The 26,083-nt window shown below is 45.8% G+C and overlaps 2 protein-coding genes across 8 annotated transcripts in view; both read left to right on the forward strand.

Moving 5' to 3' along the window:
• Nucleotides 1-17,465, forward strand: AIF1L (allograft inflammatory factor 1 like). The gene is made up of 6 exons (XM_081180085.1): nucleotides 1-265; nucleotides 560-621; nucleotides 6,740-6,806; nucleotides 12,165-12,206; nucleotides 13,401-13,563; nucleotides 16,356-17,465. The coding sequence occupies exons 1-6, from the start codon at nucleotides 235-237 to the stop codon at nucleotides 16,441-16,443; spliced, it is 453 nt and encodes a 150-aa protein (XP_081036211.1). The 5' UTR covers nucleotides 1-234; the 3' UTR covers nucleotides 16,444-17,465.
• A 4,811-nt stretch (nucleotides 17,466-22,276) lies between these two features.
• Nucleotides 22,277-26,083, forward strand: part of NUP214 (nucleoporin 214) — an 83,967-nt gene continuing 80,160 nt past the window's right edge. For all 7 annotated transcript variants that reach the window (XM_081180072.1, XM_081180069.1, XM_081180073.1 and 4 more), the window contains exons 1-2: nucleotides 22,277-22,434; nucleotides 24,489-24,684. In XM_081180072.1, the coding sequence (XP_081036198.1) occupies nucleotides 22,393-22,434; nucleotides 24,489-24,684 (238 nt within the window). In that variant the 5' untranslated portion in view covers nucleotides 22,277-22,392. The remainder of the gene's footprint in view (nucleotides 22,435-24,488; nucleotides 24,685-26,083) is intronic.

Consider the following 26,083-nt stretch of genomic DNA (forward strand, 5'->3'; position numbering starts at 1 on the left):
CTCCGCCTCCTCCGCCAGAGGGATGTGTGAGCCTCCTCAGCCGGCCTCTGCCGAGTCCCACTTCATGAATGACTCTGTTGGAAGTACCTGGGCTGGCTCGGTAGCCGTCCTGAGCAGAGGGGAGATCTTCGCTCGCCACCCTGGCTGGAAACCCGCAGCGTGCCGGCGGCGGCACCCAGCGGAGAAACTTTCTGCAAACTCCTCAGCCGGGGTCTCGCTCGTGAAATCTCCAGCATGTCTCTCATGCTCAACAGCGCATATCAAGGTATGCATGGTGGTGCAATTGTGATTCTTGCGGGGATGGGGGGGGGGAGGCCCGGGGGTGGGGGTAATATGGGACTTTGCCTGCTTCAAAGCATGGCAAGCGAGCTCTACAGCAACCGGAGATCCCCCTCCTTGCTGCGCGGTGTCCCGGAGGGCTGCTTCAAAATCCTCAAGACACCGGCGCCGCTGCCCGGGAGGATGTCACCTGCTCGCTAGTCCCAGAAGTTGAAGAACACCCAGAGGGTCACAGACACACCTGGATTTACTACATGCCCCTTCTCTCTCTTTTATCCAGGAGGGAAAGCCTTTGGATTACTCAAAGCCAAGCAGCAAGGAAGGCTGGAAGAGATCAACAAGGTGGGAGCAATTCAATCGCAAGTTACTGGCTTACATTACTGCCTGCTCTAGGATGGGTGGCTCTTATCAATTTCAGTTCCTAATAATTGCATTCTTAAGTTTTGAGTTCTCCAAATTTCCACACAGTCTGCTATTTACTTTTTTAAGTCCTCGTGGAAATTCACCAGCATTTCAGGCCAAAGTGCATTTAAATGCAAAATGCAAATTTCTCACAAATCCCTAATCCAGCTTTCCCCCATCAGACTGATAGAGAAGCTCCCAAATGTCAGTGGTAAGATGCTCCCTACCATCAGGCTTGCAGTCTAAAAGAACTAAGAGCACATGTAGCTGCCTTATGCTGAATCAGACCACTGATTCATCTAGCTCAGCATTGCATACACTGACTGGCAGCAGCTCTCCAGGGTCTCAGAGATGGAGCCTGAAACTGACAGACAGGGGCAGATCTACTGTGAAACTAATGAAGCTGAAGCTTTAGGCCCCCTAATCCCAGAGGGGCCCCAGAAACAACTAAGTATTTGTGACTTTAATTTGAGCCACCTTGATTTGATTCAAATTGATTAATTTTTTGTACATATTTCAACAATCCCAAAGTTTGAGAGTCAGAAGCACAGGTGTTGTAAAGGTGTGGTGATCTGTCATGGAACAACCCCATTGAAGAGGTTAACAGTGGTTACCTAAACCTCGTTTCTGGTTGCGAAGGGGCTGTCATGACAGTTCAAACTTCAGGGCCCCCAAAATGTAGGTCTGCTTGTTGGCAGATCCATCCATCCCTTTACACACGTGCAAGCTGTCTGTATACAAGTGCAGGTGTTTGTGGTGGTGCACATGGGCTGAAGCTATTCAGAAATGTGGAGTGGAGATTAGAAGTCCTGCTGCACAACTGCTGAGTGTTCCCATGTACAGTATTCAGAAGCTGGGTCCCTGCCCCCAAAGCATTTTCAGTCAGCAGAGGCAAGGATAAGAGGAGAGGAAGCTACACAGGTGTGTATGCAAGGGTAGGGTCTTAGCTCAGTGGTAGAGCATCTGCCCTGCATGCAGGTTCAGTCCTCAGTGGCATCTCCAAGTAGGGCTGATAGTCCTTTGAAAGCCCAGAGCTGCTGCTAGTCAGTGCTGACAGTTCTGAGCTAGACGAACTAATAGTTTGACTCTGTACAAGCCAAGGCAGCATCCTAAGATGCCATTTATTCCTACCATTGCATGCAGAAGGTGCCAGGTTCAATCCCAATGGTTCCCCATTTTTGTGTTAAAAAGCTTTCCGCTGAGGATCCTTGGCTCACAAAATCTCTCACCTCATTGCTGATGCAACAAAACAGATTTCAAAACAACCTCTTTAAGTGACAAAGTGATGTAACCATCAGCTTTGATTTTGGTGTTTCAGCCTGCAGGAGGTGGAAAAACCTGCTTTAGAATCTCTGGCTTATTCCCCACCTGTTTATATGGGAGGGGGGTCCTTAATGAAAGAGATTCCAATGTCATTGGGACTTCAGGAATGTCTGTCTCTGTTGATATGTGGATGTGCTGCTGTTTACCTCTTGCAAGATCACATAAGTGCTAATTTACAGCTCTCTTTGACAACTGGTTTAGGTTGGGAGGATACTGTTGGGTTCATTTTGTGTGTGTGTGTGTGTGTGTGTGTGTGTGTGTGTGCGTGCGCAAAGGAAGTTCCCAGTGGAAACTGTGTGTGGCTGATTCATCAGCAAAGGAGCATTCCCCAAGCTGGTGCCCTCCATCTGCTTTGAACTACAACTCCCCTCAGCCCCTCCCAGCAATGCCACCAAATGATATTAAGATACAGTACATATTAAGAATTCCATCAAAGAATCCTGGGAACTGCAGTTTCCCTCTCAGAGTTCCAGTTCCCAACCGACTACATTTACCAGGATTATTTGGGGGAAGTTATATGCTTTAAACAATTGATGTGGGTATGCCTTGATACATTGACGTTCCCAGAGTTCCCTGGGAAGAGGGACTGATTGTTAAACCACTCTGGGAATTTGAGTTCTGTGAGGGGAACAGGGGTCTCCTCTCAGCACCCTTTATAAGCTACAGTTCCCAGGATGCTTGCACCCAGACTGTTTAAAAGTGGTATGATTCTGCTTTAAATGTACATTGCAGAAGGGGCCTTTTCATTGAGTGGGATTCTGTGTTCAGGGCAGCTTCCCTGCCTGGCAGGAATGCAAGATGAGCCTGTATCTTTTGGAATGTCCTCTCACATATGGTGCTGCAAGGTTTCTTGTGCTCACACACCTCTTCCTGCTTTCATCCTCCCCCATCTCCTGTCGCCCCACCAACTAGGCTTTAAGCATCCTCTGGTCTTAAGACTGGAGAGACCTGTCAGGAGTGAACATGGACCACTGGTACCAAATCGTATGGGAAACAGCCTTACTAGAAAAGCTAACCAACAGACTCAAACTGACAAGGAGGCAAATAGAAGAAAACGCCTTCAACCCAGTATGGCTCCACTTTATTACATACACACCCAACAAGATGACAACAAGAACCCACTGACAGCATACAAATCAATCCGGCCAACTTGACCCAACAACCCCACTTCACACTCACAAAAAAATCTCATTGCAGCCAACTAAACACAACCAGCCATGCCCTGGGCCCCGCACCCAACCTCTCTCACTACGAAGGAAATATAATAAATAAACAGAAAGAGAACCTACCCAAATAACGCTGACATAAAAAACCCACACACACACTAAGTATAACAATATGACTTTACCACTTCTACCCCTTATTTTATTCTTCTACAACCTTATTCTCACGTTGTATGTAACTGATATAAAGAAAAGACTTTACAACCTGAGAAAAGAGACAATGCATATATTTCTGTAAGCAAATAAAATATTTGAAAATAAATAAATAAATAAGATTCTTTCTGCCTCTAGCCAATGAATGGAGATAATGGTTCTGGTTAAGGTAATTGGAGGAGTGGTGTGTTGAGAAGGGGTGAGAGAAAACACAAGGCTTGTCAACGCTTCAGGATCTGCAAATACCTTTCCAATCTCAAATTAGTGGAGCTACTAACACAGGAGTAGACAAGGGCATTCCCAGTGACCAAAATATCTGTCTTTCTCTGAGAAAATATTGGAGGATCTGGAATGGCTGTCAAATCTCTTGAGTCCATTTTTCCTCCATGCACAGTCTCCCTCTTGGGATGGAGCAGGGATGAGAAAGTTTTTTCATCCCGGGGGCCGCATTTCATTCTGGGCAACCCTCTAAGGGCCACATGCCAGGGGTGGTTGGGGCCGGACACACAAGGAGGAGGAACAATATTTGAGAATTTTTTTCCTTTGTACAGTTGGGCTAATTTGTGGCCACAAAAACCCATCTCTGTCCTCCACCCAGTGAGAGACATGACTGGAGTCCAAGGACGCATCCCAGCCAACCAGAAATACTAAAGGGGGTTACAAAGCAGAGCCAGTGCAGGATGAAGCCTGGGAAGAGGGTATTCGGCTGAGACTGTATGGTGGAGAGATCCAGAGGCCCACATGTGGCCCCCTGGCCCCAAGGTTCCCCATGCCTAGGCTAGAAAGCATGAGTCAGAGTCATGTTTGTTATTACCTCTCCAGCTGTGCAGAGGCTCACAGTTGATCCTGCTCATAAAGCCTCCCAGATCACTGGAATATTTGACATTCCAGCCTCGTTGGGGATAGCATGGCAAGGTCGCCCCTGGGAGACAGCCAAGGCCTTCTATGGGAAAGGCAGGAAGCTTCTTTCAGGCTCCTTCCAAGGCTCGACTGGCCACAGCACATGGCAGCCCTGCCAATCCCCAGCTCCTAACCTGGTCTCGGGTTCACAGCAACAGGCAGGGATTCCAAAGTGGGGCACACAACCTCTGACTCCATGCATGAAACCAGAGCCCTAAAATTGGGACTCTGGCTGAGCATTAAGCATGGAGACAGGAAAGGTGATTTTTAGGTACTGATTTCTCCAGCACCCATAGCTTTGTGGCAGAGTACCTACTTTGCAATGGAGAAGGTCCCAAGCTGAGATGCTGGAGAGCTGCTGCCAGCCAAATGAACTATTGGTGTGACTTCCTATATTCCTGGAAAGGGCCTCAGTGGTAGATCACCTGTGTTGCATGTCCCCAGTTCAGTCCCCAGAATCTCTGGGTATTGGTCGGAGAGACCTTCCATCTGAGATACTAGGAGTGTAGCTGCCAGTCAGTGTAGGCAACTGGTCTGACTCAATAGAAAGCAGCTTCCTGTTGTTTTAGGAGAAAGGCCGTAGCTCAGTGGTACAGCATCTGTTTTGCTTGCAGGTTCAACCCCTGGCATATCTGAGGAAAACTGAGAAAGACACCCTCCCAATAGTGTCTGGCACTGGCACTGGCTGGCAGCAGTTCTCCATGTTTTCAGGCCGGGAATCTCTCCCAGCCCTACCCAGAGATGTCAGCAAACAAATGCTCTGCCTCTAAACTAAAATACTACCCCTGTCCTCATGGCACTAAATAAAGGGGTGATAAAACGAAGAAGCTGTCTCACACTGAGTCAGATCACTGGTTCATGTAGTTGAATATTGTCTGCACTGACTGGCAGCAGCTCTCCATGGTTTCAGACAAGGGTCTCTCCCAGCCCTACCTGGAGAGGCCAATGGGGACTGAACCTGGAACCTTTTGCATGCAAAGTAGATGCTCTGCTACTGAGCCCCATCTCCAGAATCTTTCCTGAAGCCAAAATGGGAATTTACCAGGAACATGTGCTCATCAATTTGGGACAGTTGGGAAACAGGCACCATTTAATCCAGAAGGTCGGCCCCTTTTCTTCCAAATAAATAAATAAAATAAATAAAAAGGGGCTGACCTTCTGACTGGCACTCATCTGACTGGCTTGCCCTAGCCACTCTGGACTGCTCCCAACAAAAATATTGAAAACATAATAAAACAACAAACATAGAAAACTTCCCCATACAGCAGGGCTGCCTTCAGATGTCTTCTAAATACATCTTGCCCGCCTGCCTCTCAAACACAAGCCTGCTGTTCAGCTTGTGTTTGAGGACATGCTCTTGGGGAGAGGCAGCATCCTGTGAGCTGGGTGTCATCCCATCAGAAGGTCCTGGTTCTGTGAGCAGAGAGGAGGACAAACCCAGAGCCAAATGGTGAGCAGATGTCGGTGATTTCTGCCATGTGGAATGTGTTGCTGGTGCCTGGGGGTGGATGGGGTGGGGGGTGGGGGACAAACAGACTGGAGCCATTACATTCCATCAGGTTCCTAAGGGCTGGGAGGAAATTTGGAACAAGAGCCTCTGGCACGCAGCTGCAGAGGGACCTGGCTGAGTGGGGGTCACCCAAGCAGCCTGGCCTGCACCCCACGGCACTCTTGCTCCTCTCCGCCCAGCGTAATGCAAACAGAAATGGGATCGAATATTCTCAGTGTCCGCATATTCATGCCACGTCCAGAACGGATCTAGCAAATATGACCGGAGTTTGCTGCTTCCAGTCTGCAAGTGAGGAGAAGTGGTTATGTTTGTAAACACAACACAACACCTCCAACACAACTTGCATCACATTGAAACGAGTGGGGGGCGGGGAAGCAATGACAACATCATTTACGTAAGCAGTTAATTGTGTAATTTACATCACTTCACCACAACAGACAGCAAGAGAAATAATGGGAGTATGGGGGCGAAAATGAACTTGGAGATGCCCTTGAGGGTTGAACCTGGAACCTTCCACATGCAAACCAGATGCTCTGTCATTGAACTGTGACCTTTCCCCCAGAAGTAAAATAGGATTCTAGTCCTCAAGGTCCTGGAATAAAGATCTGGTTTTAAATGGGAGCCTAGAGAGCTGTCTTACCCTGAGTCATACCATTGGTTCGTCTAGCTGAGTGCTGTCTGCACTGATTGGCCACAGCGCTCCAGGGTTTCAGGCAGGAAACATTATCTGACTTACCTGGAGAGGCCAGGGATTGAACCTGTGAGCTTTTGCATGCATGGCAAAGGCTCTGTCACTGAACTACACCCTGCTGCTTCTCCAATTCAAATTGATCTTCTCCCCACCTGAAGAAGTACCAGCGTTATGTGGTATTAACCCATCTGAAGACTTTGTTATTACTTTCTTAAATGTACTGAATTCATTTCTCTCCCACCACCCTTTCTTTCTCAGGAGTTTCTCTGTGACCCAAAGTTCAGCGATGAAGAGCATTTGGAGGAAAAACTTGCAGTTTTCAAAGGTACATTGTTTAAACTGAGAGTGGGTGACAAAAAGCAGCTGATGCTACTACATCTTAGGTGAACCAGAGTTAGGTGAACCAACTCTGACTCAGTCTATTTAATCCTTCTATCCCAATATGGGGGACGCGGGTGGTGCTGTGGGTTAAACCACAGAGCCTAGAACTTGCCGATCAGAAGGTTGGCAGTTCGAATCCCCGCGACAGGGTGAGCTCCCATTTCTCAGTCCCTGCTCCTGCCAACGTAGCAGTTTGAAAGCACGTCAAAGTGCAAGTAGATAAATAGGTACCGCTCCGGCAGGAAGGTAAACGGCGTTTCTGTGCGCTGCTCTGGTTCGCCAGAAGCGGCTTAGTCAAGCTGGCCACATGACCCGGAAGCTGTACGCCGGCTCCCTCAGCCAATAAAGCGAGATGAGCACCGCAACCCCAGAGTCGGTCACGACTGGACCTAATGGTCAGGGGTCCCTTTACCTTATCCCAATATGGCAGCAGCTCCACAATAACTGATACCGAGACCCTTTCAACTAAGGATGCAGGGAATTTCTACAAGCAAAGTGGGTGCTTTACTACTGAGCCATGGCTACTCCACATATCCCCTGCACCTTCTAAGCATGGGCAGCCATAGACAACACTCCAGCTGCCATCATTCCTGGCCATTGGCCATGCTAGCTGGGGCTGATAGGAGTGGAAGTCCAACCACAGTCAGAGACCCCCAGGTTAGAGATGGCTGGTGTATGGTAACTAACCACTGTCAATTTTGGTTTCTCTAAGTTTCTAATTTTTGTCCAGTCGTAAATTCAGTTCTCTACATTTCTGTAGTAGCTGGGTTTTTTGTTTTTTGTTTTTTTAAAAAAACCCTCATCAGCATTTTAGTGTAAATTTGTCCTAACCTTTCTGCACACTTTTGACTACTATACACATTTTTTTGGCCATAAATTCCCCCTCCTGCAATATATTTCTATCCATTATTTTCACAAATAAATGCATTTTTTATTTTTGCAAATCTCTCCCAATATGTGCATTTTGCACATACCCTCTGGTTCTGCTTTGCAACATACAGAGAAGTACTAATTTCAGAAATGTGAATTTGGGCAAACAAAACCTGATTTCTCCTCCATCCCAAAACTTGTGCCCAGCCCTTCAGAGAGCAACTCAAGCTGAAAGTCTCTCTTAGGTTTACATGCCCTGCCCACTCTCCGCACTGATTGAAGACCTTTAAATGTAAGACAGTCCGCTGAAAGCTTCTGCTTGAGGGCCTCCAGAATCTTAAGAGGTGGCCTTTGTCCATATGGAAAAGCTGGCTTTGGAAGCAGGTTCCTCAGCCACAAGCCACCATAGTCTTGCAATAACTCTTTGGCAATAGTGTCAGGGTGTGGGAGAGGATCACAAATCTTTGGGTCAGGGCTTTGGGACAGCTGCTTCCTTGCCTCTTTTTGACACGGAGGTTTCTGAGAAACAGATGTGATTTAGGAATCTGTGTTTTTTGGGTTGTTGTTTTTTTGGCCTCACTTTATTTCCTTTGCCTGGGGACTCTGGAGCGTACACAGATATGTTTCTGTTTAGGATTTAGTCTGAGGTGGGGACAGTGGCCCAAATTGACCTAGTTCTTTCCCCCCACGCTGGGCCCGGAGGATTCTGCAAGAACCACACAAGGTTATTGTGGTTCCACATGGATCCCTATGAAATTACTGGTTTCCCTTTTGGCAAAACAATCATCGCATAGTGAGCCACTGCACTCAACATCTAGTCTGAAAATTTAGGGACCAAGGACTATTGATGGCTCTAAGTTCACTGGGTCCATCATTTTCAATGGGTCTTCTCTGTGAGTAGGACTAGCATTGGTCACAACCCGCAATGTATATCTGTTTGTCATTTCTTCACTATACAACTTTCAATGCCCTTCTTTGCCCTGGCTTTCGACACTTGAGATATGTGTGTTCGGGGCCCACCCTATTCCTGTCACTGTAATCTGTTTTAGCTGTTTTTAATTTTTAATTGTTTTAACTTGACCTTGTACCTGCTAGTGAAGGGCGGGTAATATATTTAACAATGCTGCTTCTAATTTCTCAACCCACCCTACAGCTGTGTCCTTGTGGTGTGGGTGGGTTTTTTATTTCTTGCATTTTCGTTTGTTTGTTTTTAAGCAAGGCCTGAAACACACACAGATTTCCCCTTCTGAATAAGCCTTTCTTCAAACATTGTGGCTGGTGGGTCGCCAATTTGTGGGTTCCTCTAACCCGAACCCACAACTTGCCTTCATTCTGCTGCTCCCCGGCCTTCCATGTTTTCGTCATGTCGATTCCAGCTCCCGTTCAGCCTAGAGTCGCTCAGGCTTCTGCCAAACGCCTTCTCCGGGTCTCCCAACAATCACCCTGTTGTTCTGGCCTCCTCCCCCACTGGGCATGAGAAGTTGCAAGAGCCCCTCTGCAGAATTGGCATTTGTGTCAAAGCTATTTGTGTCTGTCCGTGTGCGTACTAAGGCAAGATTTTGCCCCATTGAACGGGGGATGAAAGACGGAACCTTTGGACCCTACACAGGAAAGCTTAGACTGCTGCGAAGGGGCTTGAGGAGGGGGAGGGTTTTGGTGTTTTGTTAAAAAAAAGCATGTCTTGTTCACTGCTGTGCTTCCGAAACTGGATTCTCAATGGACAGAAATAGATTTGGGGGTGGGAGACAACAACACACAGAGAGCAACTTAGAACCGGGTTACACAAATAACAGGCTGTGCGGTTAGTTGATCAAGAGTGGCATTGTGGGGAATCACACAACTGAATGCTTCTCTATACTGTACTACCAAAAGAAGACCCTTTCACATAGAAAGCTAGAGTATCAGTAAGAGACATTCTAACCTAGCAATCTAAAGGGCATGGTAACTTTCTGGATTCAAGGATCAGGTGCTATAATAACAGCCCTCCGGCATCAAGCCCTTAGACAACTCCTTATTAAAATCAGCTGTTAATCCAGAACTGGAATCTTCATTTCTAAGGGAAATAGCTCAGTGATAGAGAATATCCTTTGCATGCAGAAAGTCCCAGGTTCGATTCCCCGCATTTCCAGGGAAGCCTGGGAATTTCCTGTGCCTGAAACCCTGGTGAGCCACTGCCAGTCAGAGCAGACAATACTAAGCTAGATGGACTATTGGTCCAACTCTGTGTAAGGCAGCTTCTTACGCTCATCAAGAGCATCTATAGCCCAGTAGCAAAGCATCTGCCCTGCATGCCTAAGGTCCCGGGTTCAATGCCTGGCATCTCCAAGGAGGGTGCCCTGCCTTAAACCCCAGAGAGCTGCTGTCAGTCAGTGTAGACAATACTGAGCTTGATGGACCAATGGCATCTTTCCATGTTCCTGTCTGTACCTGGAGTTTCTGAGAATTGAACATGGGACCTTCTGCATGCATATCATGTGCTCTACTGGTGGTGCCCCATAGTGTTAGAGAGTGGGGTATAGTTAATGTGAAGGAAGCCATGCAATTGAATCAGGCAAGCCAAGAAGCTCTGGAAGTGATTCTCCAGGATTCCCAGCTAGACCTAGGAAAAAAATGCTGCTGGTTTAGGTAAGGCTGGATTGTGCTTTTGCCCATCAGTGTGGCCACTAGCTTCAGAAAAGGACCCAGTCCTCCCAGAATATGCCACAGGTAATAAACTGTGTGGAGATTAAGGAAGGCATCTTTTACCAATTCTGCCCTGTGTTTATCACATACGGTAGCACTTCTGTTCTGCTGCAGTTCATCTCCTGCCCCAAAACTATGCTATTCCTCTCGCGCTCTGTTGTGGCGAAATTACAAAACTTCACTGCACAATTGCCCTTGCAATATCCTAGCCCATTCATTTCAATGCAAGGGGGAATGCAGTGCAAAGGGGGGGGGAGGCATGTGTGGGTCTATTTTTTTTACATAATCAATTACATATCATTAGTGGACTAAAAGCAACAACAGTGAATACCACTTGCATTCGCTGGATTTATTTCCGTTCCAGACATGGTACAAATAAGCGAACATTGGCAATTTCTGCTCCTGCTTTGTCAGAATTCTCTGACATCCCTAGAGCAGTTCTGTCCCACCTCCAAGAAAAGCCTCTGAATGGGGTCCCTAATTAGAGCCTCTAAACTGCCATATGGGCTAATTGGGTTGTCGTAGTACGTTTGGGCCTGTCTTAAAGGGCCTTTGTGATTCTACATGGCACCCATTTCATACACGCAAGCACACACATACAACCCCATCGAGGGAGGGGGTACTTTCTGACTGGTCCACGGAATATGCCTGCCAGCCTCCTTTTTTGTGACATGGGCTAAGTGCCCAGCGAGGATGATAGCTATCAAGTGGCTTAGTTTTTAAGCCTGAAACCAAGGTCCCAAAAGGAAAAAGAAAGAAAAGGAAGAATTATTACAGGGCTCTAAGTTGGGGAAAGTTACTTAAAAAGAAAAGAAGAGAAAAGAAAGCAGCAGCAGGAAATCTGTCAGGGAAATTTTCCAGCAGGGTGGGAAGTGGTGCTGTTGATTATTCTATTGGACCTCTAACCAGAAAACAAAAATGTGGATTTTGCAAGCGCAGAGAGATAGATGGCTTGCAAGGTTTTGTATGCTTTGGAAAACTTACTGGCACCAACCTCCAAGTAAACAGGCAGCAAGGCTGCAGTCTCTACAGATGCCAACCTGGGCACAAGTTCTACAGATCTCACAGGGTCCTTCTACAATCGGCCAAAATAGACATGGCGTGAAAGGTCCATGAAAGGGATCTTCCCTTATATTTTCTTTCCAACAGGTACACAGGACCCTGAAGGAGTGATGGACAAATATGTCAGTTTCTTTTTCCATTTACTCCAGTTATAAGTTCAGTTCACCACATCCCCACATCTGTTTGAGTTTACTTTTTTTTTTTTTTAGAAGGCCTCAAAAAACACACCAGCATCTTCCTTATATGCAGAAATTTCCAGGTTCAATCCCCAGCATCTCCAAGAGGGCTTGGATGAAAACCTGCATGAAAACCCGGGTAGCTGCTGCCCGTCAGTGTAAGACAGTACTGAGCTAGATGGACCCAATGGTCTGGCTTTGTATCAGGCAGCTTCCTGTGTTCCACGTGTGCAATCCTCCTCATATACATATTTTTGCAAGCATTTCCCCTTAATAGAATGCATTTTTGTGTATCTTTTTTTTTTTTTTGAGAACTGCACTGCAAAATTCGAGGGAGGAGCAAATTTTGAAGGGTAACGGGGTTTCAGTTTGCAAATTGCAGATTCAGAAAGTGAGAGCCAGACTGAATTTATTTCCCTTCCCTACTGTGATGCTGTTTTGAAGACAAGTGGAGGTGGCAGGGTGCCAGGTAGAAGTTTTGATTGTGCTAACATGTTCCTTTTATTTTATAGAAAAGTACATGGAGTTCGACCTGAACAACCAAGGTGAAATTGGTGAGCGGCTTCTGCTAAAATTTGCAAAGCTTCTACTCCTGGGTTATGCTGAGCCTTGTTAATGGGAATGCAGAGGTGGGGAACCTTTCTGACCTAGTGGACCAGGTTGTCATTCCCCCCATCTCGATGGGACAACCCACCAGCTAACCATCTGATGGCAGTTGATTGGCAGGTGGGTTGTTCCTAACACCTGTCAGAGGTAGCTTGTTGGGGATTGGGGTAGATACTGTACAAGTATGATGCATGGGGTGTTCACTCTTGCTTTCTGCAGGGTTCGGATGCATGAGCCAATTCTACCTACGAATTGGCTAGCATGCCTGAACCAAGAAGGGCTGAACACAGGAACACAGAAAAACGGCTTGGTGAGCCAAACAGCGAGTCCTGGTAGGCCAATTCTGACCTATGGGCCAGAGGTTCTCTACAACCCTTGGTATAGTGGATCCCTGAATCCCATCCATTGTATACATTTAATTATTATTGACCTACCTGTGTGCATTGACTTACCTGGTTTCTAAGATCAGTGGACAAGGCCCTCCTGGTAGTCCCTCCTCAATGTGACGTTCATGGTGTGGGGCCCCAGGAAAGGGCCTTTTCAGTGGCAGCTCCTTGTATGTGAAACTCCCTCCTTACTGAGGTGTGTCTGGCCCCATCTCTTCATCATTTAAAGTGGCTGGTTAATATGCAGATTTTTTTGGTTGACATTTGGAGGAGGTGAGGCCTGATTGTGCAAGTGTTCTTTAGTGATTTGTTATGTATTTTTAAGGATAGTGTTATTTTATGGATTTTAAAAAACTGTCAGCCTGTTGTAAGCCACCCTGTGGCTTGCACAGAGGTGTTTGAATTCTCTAAAATATATAAATTAATGCTATTATCAGTGCTCCTTTTCTAGAAAAAGAGGTGCTGGAGCTCACAGTGAATATCTCCCTTGTTCTCTTATAATGGCAATGGTGCCCACCTGAGAGGTGCCGGAATTGAGTTCCAGTGAGTTCTGGCTGGAAAAAAATATGCCCTGGCTATTATTATAGTAGCCATCATAGCCATTCAGAATCGACTAGAGGCACAGTTGGTTCTAAGGAATCTTCTAGAGTGGAGGGGGAACGGTCTCCCATGCCTAATCCATATCTATCAGGCACTATGAAGTGATGTCTCTCATTGTCTGTACCACTCATCACCCCTTGTTATCATTCCTTGTAGATCTGATGTCAGTGAAGAGGATGATGGAGAAGCTGGGAGCCCCCAAAACCCACCTGGAGCTGAAGAAAATGATCTCGGAAATCACCGGAGGTGTCAGCGACACCATCTCTTACCAAGATTTTGTCAACCTGATGCTTGGGAAACGGTCCGCAGTCCTCAAGTTGTGAGTATCCATAATGAGAGGGAAGGAATAGAGGTTTGTTTTGGGGTAACTGAGCTCCAGTGGAGGCTGGCCCATCAGGGCAAATGGGTCACTTAGCATAATGATTGGCACAGCGCCATCTGACCCTGAAGTGGAAGGAACCCTGAGATCAAGACTCATAGTATCATAGAATCGTAGAACTGGAAGGTATCCAAGGGTCATCTAGTCCAACCCCCCTGCAATGCAGGAATCTGAGCTGAAGCATCCATGGCAGCACCTCAAATAGCTCTGTTTGCACAGCTTGCTCCAAGGGAAAGCTGGAGGTTGATTGAGGCCTTCTCTCTCCCTCTGACCAGGTTACCTCTCCCATCCTAGGCTCTGCCCCTCACACCTGAGAGGCACGACTTCTCAAAGGGATAAGCTCCTAAAGGCAAGTGCGTCTCCCTCTCTCTGTGTGGCTTCTGGCTTGCTGTGTTCCTTGCGCTGTTAGACAGGTGCTATGGATCGGGAAGTACGTGACCCCTCACCCATGTAAACTGGGCTCAGGGGAAGGCATCTGTGAGTGCCCTGGCTTAGAGTTTTGAATGTGGTGACTGAACCCAGGCTCTGTTCTTCAGCCAGCAGAACATCAGTCCCACTCTTAGCCAGCTCATCTTCTGCCATTACTGAGTTTTGCTTGCTGCTCAGGGCTGAGGCCTTGACTACTGCTGCAATCTTCTGCTTTCTGGCCTTAGGACCGGAGGAAGCTGCCTTACCCAGAATCAGACCTTTGGTTCATCTAGCTCAATACAGTACTGTCTACACTAACTGGCAGTGGCTGAACAGGGTTTTTCCCCCCTCTTCCCCCAGCCTCCACAGCTGGAGGTAGCAATGCTTCTGAATGACAGTTGCCGGAAAACACAGGAGGGGAGTGGGCTCTTGCGCTCAGATTCTGCTTGCAGGTTTCCCACAGACCTTTGGGTAGCAACTATAAGAACAGAATGCTGGATCAGATGGGACATTGGCCTGATCCTGAAGGGCTCTTCTTATATCATCAAGTCTTTGCAACCAGGCTGTGGGAATCCCGGAGGCATATGATTGGCCACTGTGGGAAACTGAATCCTGGACTCGGCAAAACCTTTCGGCCTGGTGCATCAGGGCTCTTTCTTATCTCCTCATGTTACCCTCCTTCTCAAGTTGGCTTCTGTCTCTGTTTGCTGAGGAATAGAGGAGGCCAGTTTTCTCTCCCCCACTCCTGTCCCTATACCGACATGAATAGCCCTCAGAAGACACAGGTCCCTTTTTCAGAAATGAGCACGCAAACAAGCCACTCATTGTCTCTGGCCTCCTGTCCCGGTTTCCGCTCCCGTTCCAGAAGCCGACTCCCCATCTGCAAACAATAGACAGTGAGGGCCGAGGTAGCTGTTGAAGTGCCCACGGCTGTGAGTGTGTGAAGTGGTGCCTGTTGCAAAGCCTTCTGGGATATTTCCGTCCATTTACTGAGTTTCCCCTTCAGCCTGTTAATTCAAAAGCTGACCAGTGGGGTGGGGCAAAATGCAATAGCTACAGCCATAAGACTTTCAAGCGGCATGTTGCTGTTTTAGGAAGGGATGGTGGCTGACCCACCACTGTGCATTTCCTTGGGGAGGGGGCAGCTCTAGGTCTGAGGGAGGGTCTGGCAAAAGAGTCTCTGGCAGGCCACATCATGTGTCCGTGAGCCTGTATCTGGCAGTGGTGGAGAACAGCAGCAGTAAAAGGAGAACGAGGTGGCTTGGCATCGCCATGGTGATTTCCCACAATGCCTCTGCTTCAATGTGGCTCCAGGGTAAGGGTGGGGAACTGCAGGCCCAGGGGCCAAGTTGTTGTGGCCCTCAGGCTGAAGAAGATTCTCCACCTGTGTCCCAGCTGGACCTACCTTGCAGGGTTGTTTGGAGGGATTCCAATATAACCCATGTGAACAGATCTAAACACTCTTTTGAATATCTATACTTCATACTAAGACCCTAAAATGCAATGCATTGTTTTCATAAGAAGCAGCATTTTTATACTATTATTAAAAATAGCAGTTTATGACCATGAGTGTGCCTAGCAAAAGTACACCATAAACTTCTAACGGGACACAGAGGATAAAGAGTTGTTTGTCTTGCTTCGTTTGCATCAAGTGGTTCAGTGATAAGATTGTTTCCTCCTCTCGTTGCTCCCCCTGGGAGCAGGATGGATCACTTTGCATTCACACCCCAAACAGAATTTGAGCCAAAGTTTTGGAGTGGAGGATTCTGGGGTGACTCCTAGTGACCAATATTGCCCTCTGCTGGCTAATGCTAGATAAACACAAGTTTCATTTAAGGACATAATACAGTGGTACCTCGGGTTACATACTTAATTCGATCCAGAGGTCCGTTCTTAACCTGAAACTCTTCTTAACCTGAAGCACCACTTTAGCTAATGGGGCCTCCTGCTGCCGCTATACCGCCAGAGCATGATTTCTGTTCTCATCCTGAAGCAAAGTTCTTAACCCGAGGTACTATTTCTGGGTTAGCGGAGTCTGTAACCTGAAGCGTATGTAACCTGAAGTGTATGTAACCCGAGGTACCACTGTACTATTATTATTACCTTTATATCTATATTTTGGAAAGTTGGCTATGCAGCTGGGTGCTTCTTCAGATATCGTAATCTATGCATGATGGTTCCCAAGATCAAGGAGCCCTGACTCCAGAACTGCAATGATTCTTTGCTCACTGAGAATTCCCAAGCAACAGGTTGCTAGTCATTACATTTGTACCCCAGCTCTTCCTAACAGGTTTTCTTCTGTTGTTTCCTTGCTTTTCTTTCAGGGTCATGATGTTTGAAGGAAAAGCCAACGAAAGCAACCCAAAGCTTTCAGGCCCACCTCCTGAGAGAGATATCTCCAGCCTTCCTTGAAAGGAAAACGAGCCCCTCGGAGCCTACCTTGTACGCTTTCATATTGCTCACTAGAGCGGTTTTACCTGGGCTTCCTGCTGCATTGCTTTGATACTGGACAGTGTTAGAAAGCAAGAAACTAACCAGCCTTTAGCAAAAAGGAATGACAAGGGAAGTTCCAGGGATTTCTGCTGGAAGAGTCCCTAAGTAGCCATGCATTCTATTTTAATTTTTTAACTGAAAACCCTCCCTTGCCTTTTCCACTTTGTTTCTGGGCCCTGAGGCATCCTTTTTTATTGTAATTTCATGAATATTTGTGTTCACTGTGATATCAGGTCATAAGCCATCCCAGTGGCGTTGTGTGGGCAGGGTCACAGGGGTAGTTGCCCTGGGCTCAAAATTCTTAGGGAGTGAAAACTGTCAAAAAAGAGAGGGGTGGAAGTAGTAATAATACATATTAAACAGCATGCCCACCCCTTCACACAGAAAATCTCCCAATATTTTGGGCTGAGGAGCAGATTTGGGTGGTGGCCAAGGCACCCTCTGCACAGGCTTTAGAAAGAAATTCACTTCCAAACAATTCCCTGTTTTGCTCACCGCTGTGCTTGTCTCAAGTGATTTGATATGTGCACATTGAAGATACAGAAGTCAGTGTGATAGAGTATTTCATTTACTTTATTCAATACTAGAATGGTGGAAGGAACTCATGGACTGCTAACGTCCCATGGGTTAGGCGGCGCAACACTTCTCTTGCCCCAGGTGCTGGCAACCCATGCTACACCATGGCACCATCCCATTCTGAATACAGTTTGCACCTGCAAAAATTTATGGGGCAATCCTTCTCTGTTTCCAACTGGCAAATGTCATTTGGCTTCCTGCTGAAAACCTGTTAACTTTCTATGCCACAAATGTTCTGGTTTTTTTATTTTATTTTGTCCCACTTTTGTTGTGGTATAGCACAAGAGTTACCTCTCCAGATGGCTGAGGGAAACCTTGCAGAATAACTAACAAAGCAGAATGATGTATGGAGAGTCCAGGATAAATCCACTACTGATGCACTATCATTACATTAATAGCAAGTTGCAGAATACCTAGGTTTGCCCTATCTTGAAGAGCAAAAGAGAGAACAGCCTGAGCTGTTGCCAGCCCGGGGGGAAAGGCATGTGGGCACACAGGGCCACTGCCGTGTCTGCACGCCTCCTGCTCAGGCTAGCAGCAGCTACAGTGTGCAGAGCCGCGCAAGCCCAAGCCCGAAAAACTCGTACATTTCCTTTAAAATGTAACAATCTGCCTGGGTGGGCATGTTGGCCCTCCAAAAGAGCACATGTCTGGGTTTCCCCAGACATATGGCTACCCAAGAATACACCTGCCCAAAACCACCAGTCTGGAGGGATCCCTCTCCCCATCCCCTCAGAAGGATAGGTCAGTTGTGAAAAATAAAAAAGTGAAAGTGAAAGCAGAATCCCATGTTGTAGAGCAGTGCCCCATTTGCTTCAATGGACAAGACTCCACTGCTGACCAAGATATTGAGGCCATGCGTGTCTCGTGAAGGTGACGGAGAATTGAGGAGAAGCGACAGCTTCTCTCGAGATCTTGCTGTTGCCGCCACTTCTCACTTCTCCTATAGTGGGAGGGGGTGGCCTTTCCTCTGTTGCCACTGCCACTGGAGAAGCATCTGCAGCCAGGTTTCGGCGAGATCCTCTCATTGAATTTTGCCAGAATCTGGAAACTGCAGCCGTGCCATTTGATTCTGCTTAGCAAGGCTTTGGTTGTGAGGCAGCACCACCTTCCCAATTTGCCTCAGGAGGCAAAACAGGGCAGGCTGCCCCTGCCCAGCTGTGCCTTTCTCCTTATTCTGCAGCTAGGCTTCACCAGGACCTGTTTTGCTGTCTCAGAATCAAGACACCTTTGTGCCAAGACAAGCCTTCCTTAGCTTGAAAACAAAAGAACCACCGAAAGAGTGAATGAGTTATCTTACTTCAAACTCCTAAATTCAAAACCCTGATCTGGCAAGCAACATCCACAAAAGAGCTTCATTATTTTTTTTTGAACGTTTTCTGTGGAAATACAATCTTGCATTACATTTGCAAAACCCAAACTTCTTCGCTACATCTTATTTAATGCTTCTCCAGCCTAACAGCCAATTTTCAGCAAGAGGATCCTCACAGCATTCCTGAAAGTCAAGTATTCCTTGCTGTCATTTCCTACATTTGCGGCATCTTGAACTCTGGTGGATTTCGTCTCCCTGGTTGTCACAACTTTACTTGTTCCTTGTCCTGTTTTTCTTAAGTGTTTTTCTCTGCAGTTTTTGGCAGCAGTTGTTGTTTTAAAATCTCATGCTTATAAAATAATAATAATAATAATAATAATAATAATAATAATAATAATAGCAGCAACTTGGTCATTTTCTTAAAACTCTGGTTTGTATAAAGCACAAGTCAGCAAACAGGGACTGACTGCTAGATCTCTGAGTGATTTTGAGGCTTTGTATACATCATAGAGTCAAAATGTATTTAGAGCACACACGCTCAAGAATCCTGGGAACTGTAGCCCCCCCCCCAAAAAAAAATGTGGGATTTGCTCAAGCAGCTCATGCATCCCTATTGTTTCCCAGTGGCCCTGTTTGGTTCTCTGCTTAGCATCACTTGTCACCTGAGTTTGCCATTTAAATGATAGGGCTCACCCTTTCACATAGCTAGTCAAAAAACATAAAATTAAGCATATCTGGGGGGGGGGGGAGAGAAGCATGCTCTGGGAATAAGTTACATGCAGAAGAGCCATAGCTTAGTGGCCATAGAACACCTGCTTGACACATAAAAGGTCCCAGGTTCAATCCCTGGTAGCTCCAGGTAAAGTTGGAGTGACTTCATATTGCTTAACTGTCCTGGGACATCCCAGAATTACAGAAGCCACCTCTGCTTCTGATTCCATCCTGGGATGTCCTGTTTTGGCTCTGGCAGAGCATGAGACCAAATATGCATTTTTTAATGGTGTCACACTCTCGTCTTGGGCCCATGCACCGCCCCCTTCTCTTCCTCCACATGGGCCAAGTGGTGCCAGCTCCCAGAAACCCCTGTCTCACAACTTTGGCTGGAAGGAAGTAGGAGTCACTGGCTAAGTTGCTGGGGTGGGGAAAGAGGCCAGCAAGTGACTGTTGTTATAAGAAAAATACCCCTAATTCTCTTATGGGGTATCCAGAGCCTGTGTAGAGTCCCTCAGGAGATCTCTATCAGTCGGAGAGAAAGCAGAGGTCAACCATAGTACAGTGGTACCTCGGGTTACATACGCCTCAGGTTACAGACTCCGCTAACCCAGAAATATTACCTTGGGCTGAGACCTTTGCTTCAGGATGAGAACAGAAAGCATGCAGCGGCGGTGCAGCGGCAGCAGGAGGCCCCAATAGCTAAAGTGGTGCTTCAGGTTAAGAAGAGTTTCAGGTTAAGAACGGACCTCCGGAACGAATTAAGTACTTAACCCGAGGTACCACTGTATATTGAAAGCAACGTGGCTAGTAAGCCTGATCTTTATTCAAGGAAATAAACTGTTGCAACAGGGTCCCTACTCACCACACACAGGAGGGAGAATTCTGAACAATGGTGGGCAAGCTCCTATATAGACTTTTGAAATTTCCCACCCTGTAGCCCCCAAGACCACCCCCCAAAACACCATACATACATGATAGAAGGAGGCAGTCTCTAGCAGAAATCTGAGAGTGTTGCTTCTCTCCTGTTTGCCAGTGTAATAAACAAAAAATCTGCCCTTATTCCCTTATGGGGGACATAAGAGCCCTTATAGAGTCCTTTGTAGGTTCTCCATCGGTCGGAGAAAATAATAGAGGCCAACCAGAGAATATTGAGAAGCAAAGCAGCTAGTAAGCCTGATCTTTATTGATTATTTTGCCGCAGGGTGCTCCCTCACACGCAGGAAAGGAGGAGGACCCCGAACAAAGATGTGCCCGCCCTTATGTAGACATTTTAAATTGCCCGCCTTGGAGTCCAAGCCCACCCCCAGAAACATCATACCTACATCACAGAAGGGGTGTAGCTCAAGACCACTGCCCAGATACATCAAACCTAGATCACAGAAAGGGCAGACTACAACAGAAATCTGAGTGTTGTTTATCTCCTGTCTGGCAGACCTGTTGATGGTCACTTGATTGGATACCCTGGGGAGCCTGGCCAGTCTTTTGTAATGACAAATACTTAGTTCCTGAGCCAGGTCACAGGCTCACCCTATTCATACACAGACATACCCTTAAGACAGGATTTGTGAAGGAAAAGGCAATGGGGAGGCTTTTCCATTTTCCTTCGACCTTGCAGAGAAATATTTGAGGTCAATTTGGGAGGGACAAAATGGTTTCAGGACTTTTTCTGCGGAGTTTCAGACATGTGGTTTATATATGCATATATAAACCACATGTCTGAAACCCCACACACACATAAGGTCACATATATGACCTTAAATTTTTTATTTCATCAGGATACCTGACAATGCCTTACTGACTGCATTTTCTGGATAGCCTATTTCAGACACATGGTTTATATACTTATGTGTGTGTTTGCCTTGTACATTTACGAACAGTTATTCCATATTTGAGACCTTAGAATTTTTATAACACTGTTGAGGCAAACAACAACAATGAAGTGGTGATAGGGGTGGGGGAGAAAGGTGCACAAGGGTCTGTCTGTGCAGTGAGGGGAGCAGTGAGTCCCAAGAGAGGGAGGGAACTGAGGGAGAGGGGGCCTGAAGGAGAGGGGCCTCCATTGACATGTCTGATGGAAAATGGGGGACACTGAATGCATCTGTGGATGGGGTGGAGAGGCATTGGTTGGGTGGGTCATGTCCCAATTTGCATCACCCGGATGTTGGAGGGTATGCAATTCTCTTTCTGAAACCTCAGAGAGCTGCTTGCCAGTCAATGTAGACAATACTAAGCTAGATGAACCAAAGGTCTGAATCTGGGTAAGGCAGTTTCTTCTGTTGAGAAGTCTCCTGCTGCTTTGGTGTATCCTTATAAATGTCTACAGCACAACCTCATTCCATCTTTATTCAGAAGTCCCACTCCATTCAATGAAGCTTCATTTCCACATAAGTGCACAAAAGAGTGCAGCTTCAACTTCTATTTTTGAAAGAAAAAAAAAAGGTTGTTAAGGGTGCCGGGAACTGTAGCTCTGGGGGGTATGCGTGAAAACAACAGTTCCCAGGACTCTTTAGGGGAGGAGTCATGTACTTTAAATATACTGTATAGTGTGGATGTGATATTGGAAGGAGTAGGAATTGCTCTATTTTCTGCTACGATTTGCGGGTGTGGAGAGGTGAACGCAATCTTCACAGAAAATGTTGTAAGTGCCTCAAGGTAGGGACCTTGGAATACACATTCAGTGGTGCTATAACAACAACGACCAAATCGTGGTTTCATAGCTTTCTAAGGGCAGCTCTTCGTTCCGCCTTAGATATGAAGCTGACTTCTAAAGAGCCTCAGAAGTCCTGTCTGACCTGTGTGAGTCTATAGTGTTATGGTCAGATACCTAATTTCTTTCTCTATGGTTACTGCAATAAGAGAAGGTTTGAAACCGGGCCTAATACGTCATCGGAATTGAGGGAACAGAACTGCATCACTTTCCGACAAGGCTATCAGCGCCTTATATCCCCAGTTCCCATAGGCCGGGCGCCTTCCCAAAACATGGTAACGGGCGCAAAGACTCGTGTTAGCCCTGTACATAACTTCCCACCCGCTCTCGTTCTTGACATAGAGGCTTCGAGCAAAGGAACTAAGACGGCGGGTGCACGCCTAGAGCGTCGCCGGAAGTTCCCGTTGTGGGCTTCTTCTGTTTCCCGGAAGCGGATGTTACCTCTCCTTTGCTTCCCATCCTGGTTTATAAGAGGCAGGGAATGTGATTTGAGGTAGCGCGCGAAGTCCTCCTGCCGCACCGGTTGGCTTCGTTGTACGTCTTCGTCCGAGGCTCTGTCATGGGGGACGACATGGATGTAATTCCCGAGAGGGAGATGAAGGTGAGTCGGAAGGGGGGCCAACATTTCCTCCAATTGCGCCTGTTATGTTAATATTGTATTTTACCCTGTTGTGTTTTTGCCGGCAGTACTTAGGTTAAAATAAGTGGCTTACCTTACATGGATGTTGTGAAAGTTCACAATGCTTAGAAAGCATAGGTAATCTTAGTCTGTTTGTTTTTTAATTTTTAAAATTGTGTCTCTGTGTCAGGAAATTCAGAGCACGTTATGTAAACTAGCCATGCATTTAAGCGCTATCCAGGAATGTCTTCAGCAGTACAGATACTAATGGAGAACTTATGTGGTCGTCCAAACAGGTGCCTTGTAGAACTGCAACTGCTACCATCTCAGGCCTTGCATATTGGGGGCTGGTGGGAGTGGGAGCCCAGCAATACCTGCAGGGCCAACAGGGGCTCCCTGCCATTGCTGCAGGTGACCAGAAATGGCATGAAGGTGGACCAGCCAAAGTGCCTCTCCTGCATGCCCAGCTTAGAAACCAAAACAGCTTAGATGGCTTTGAAAGCAGACCAGGCTAATGCATCAGGGACAGTGCCTGGTACCCATGGTGTCTGTTCTACCTCTACTGCCGGGAGTCATTATGCCTCATAATACCAGTTGCTGGAAACCACAGGAGACAATAGTTGCTCTTGTGCTCAAGTGCTGCTTACCAACTAACTCTTGGAGTATCTGGTTGGCCACTGTGAGAACAGGATGCTGGGCTTGAAGGACCACTGGCCTGATCCAGCTTGTCTTATATCCTTCACTTCCACTGGAAATACTGCACTCCGTTTCTTCTCTGCCCAGGCCCCAAGAGACTGGTAAAATAATTGGCAGGCTAGTAAGTTCTGTGGGTCTGTTTACAAGACAGCTATAAGGGTTTCATTATTGCAGCCTTGTAAATAAGGCCATAGAAATTTGTTCAGGTGTTGATTTTGTTTCCACCCACCCCAGTATATTTCTTCTGTGCTATAGGTTGCTCTGAGTGTTCTACCAAGAGAAGATTGGAGCAACGGCTAAGACAGCCTTGTAAAAGTTACTAGCCTGTTGTTTAGTTGGCATGGTAAGAGGCTAGTGGCCTCCATTTATGTTCTAACTGCAGCAGTGGAGAAAACCCTTCATCTTTAGCTATTATCTGATGCTGTTTTGACAAAACACAGCCTGTAGTGAGGAAATTTAAACCACAGGATAAAGCTTTAAAATTGAAACGGTCAATATAAAACAGAGAAATCTAGAACCGTTTTGAACAGTTTATCATCACAAACTAAAGGGCTAGGCATTTACTAAGTTTTGCTAAATCAGGTGCATGAGCAAAAACTCTGAGCCATTCAGTAGACTGTGTTATCTTTTCAGACATGATGCTAAACTATGAATTGACACTGGGACTCAAACCCCTTCTCTCTTCCTTTACTGTGATGTAAGAAGGAGAGAGGACGCTTCCTCCTTTAAACTAATCAGAGTTTCCAGTTGTGTTCGAACTGGTGGGGGGGACTGTTAATTTAAGCTATGGTTAATTCAAACAAGCCAGGTTCAAATCATAATTTATGATCCCTAGCTGGCTTGAACTAACCACAGTTTCCCAAACTTTAGATGTAACAAAGAGCTCCAGTTAGGTTCATAGTTGGAAGTAGATGCTTCCAGTCTCCTTTTAGTAGCTGGGTCACTGAGGAGTGGGGAGCAAACAAGTCTGAGAATTATTTGTGTAATTAAATAATCAAGGTTTTGGTTGAGTTCTGTGGTGTACAGTGGACGCTTGGGTTGCGAACGTGGTCCGTGCGGGATGCACGTTCGCAACCCGCAGCATTCGCAACCTGCGTCTGCATATGCGCGGGTTGCGATTCGGTGCTTCTGCGCATGTGCAAAGCACAATTTAGCGCTTCTGTACATGCGCGACTGCCAAAACCTGGAAGTAACCCATTCCAGTACTTCCGGGTTTCGGCGGTCCGTAACCCAAAAAACACAACCTGAAGCGTCTGTAACCCGAGGTATGACTGTATTTGAATAAACTGATGCATTTAGATTTAGCCTTCACAGATTTTTTAATCTTGAATGTGCCACAGGATTTTAAGTTCAGAGCATTGAAGAAAGTACGGATCTTTGATGCTCCTGATGAACTCCCCAAAGAGCGTTCCAGTCTTCTTGCTGTATCCAACAAATATGGATTACTATTTGCTGGCTGTGCAGCTGGATTGCAGATCTTCCAGACAAAAAACCTTCTAATGCAGATTCCAGTGGGGGATTCTCCTAATAAAATAGGTAAGTTTTTTCTCTTTCCCCACCCACATCCCCAGCCTTCCTTAATTTTTATCTATAGAGCTGTGTTTTTTAGCACTAAGGATAAACTCACTTGTTCTGCTTTGAATACCCATCATCAGCTTTGGGGTGGCAAGTCTCCTTTGCAAATTATAGGGTTGGGATTTTTTTTATCTATTTGGGCTCATATAGCATAGTGGGTCAGGGACTGAGCTAAACATCTGGAAGTCTGCATTCAACTGTTGCCTCATTCATTAACTTGGTTGCCCAAAGTAAGCCTCCATTTTCTTTTTTTCCTTTTGGATTTTTACAATTTTATATTCAATCAAACAACACAATATAACATTTGTCATATATAAGAAAAAGAAACCCCACCCCTCCCTGTGACTTTCCTCAACTTCCCCTTCTGGTTCTTTAAATATTTACTACTTCTGCTTAATTATTATTTTTATAATCTTATACCTTAATACTCTTATTTTCTTAATAGTTTTATACCAATTTTTTCTTCATGATTGCATCTTACAGTCAATTTCATTCCATGTTGTTCTTACTTAACCTTTGATCTTATTTTCTTACTTGTGTTTAATCAAACCCTGCTAGTGAGTCCATATCTTTACAGTATTTCTGTAAATACAACATAAAAGGTTCCCAGTCTTTTATAAATTCTTCATTATCATTGTCTCTGATTCTTTCCATTAGTTTTGCCATTTCTGCATATTCCATAAGGTTGACTTGCCATTCTTCTTTCGTTGGTATCTTGTCGTCCTTCCATTTTTGGGCTAGTAGAATCCGAGCTGCCATTGTAGCATACATAAATAACTTCTTCCGCTCTTGGTATTTCCTGTCATACCCACCAGAAAAGCTTCTGGTTTTTTAACAAAGGTTATTTTAAACATCTTCAGTTCATTATATATCATTTCCCAATACAGTACTATAACTTTTAATTACTTTACAATTCCACCACATGTGGTAAAGTGTACCTTCTTTCGCTTTACACTTCCATCACTTATTAGCACTTGTTCTATACATTTTTGCCAGTTTGACAGGAATTAAATACAATTGGTACATCATTTTCATATAATTCTCTTTCAAAATTCTACATGTGGTGAATTTTAAATCAACTTTCCATAATTTTCCCCAGTCTTTCATTTGTAAGTTATATCCTACATCTTGTGCCCACATTTAATATCTTCAGCTTTGGTTTCCCATTATAATAATAAATTATGCATCTTCTTCAATAATTTGGTATTACTTCTCTACAATTTATCTTTGAAATCTAAATAAAGTATAACTAAATCCTTTCTTTTTATCTACTTTGAACACCTCATTTACTTGAAAATATTGTAACCAGTCATTAACATGTTCGCTGATCTCTTCAAATTCTTTCATTTTTAATTTCCCT

Source organism: Podarcis bocagei (assembly GCF_964188305.1).
Source record: "Podarcis bocagei genome assembly, chromosome: Z".
Taxonomy (NCBI): Eukaryota; Metazoa; Chordata; class Lepidosauria; order Squamata; family Lacertidae; genus Podarcis; species Podarcis bocagei.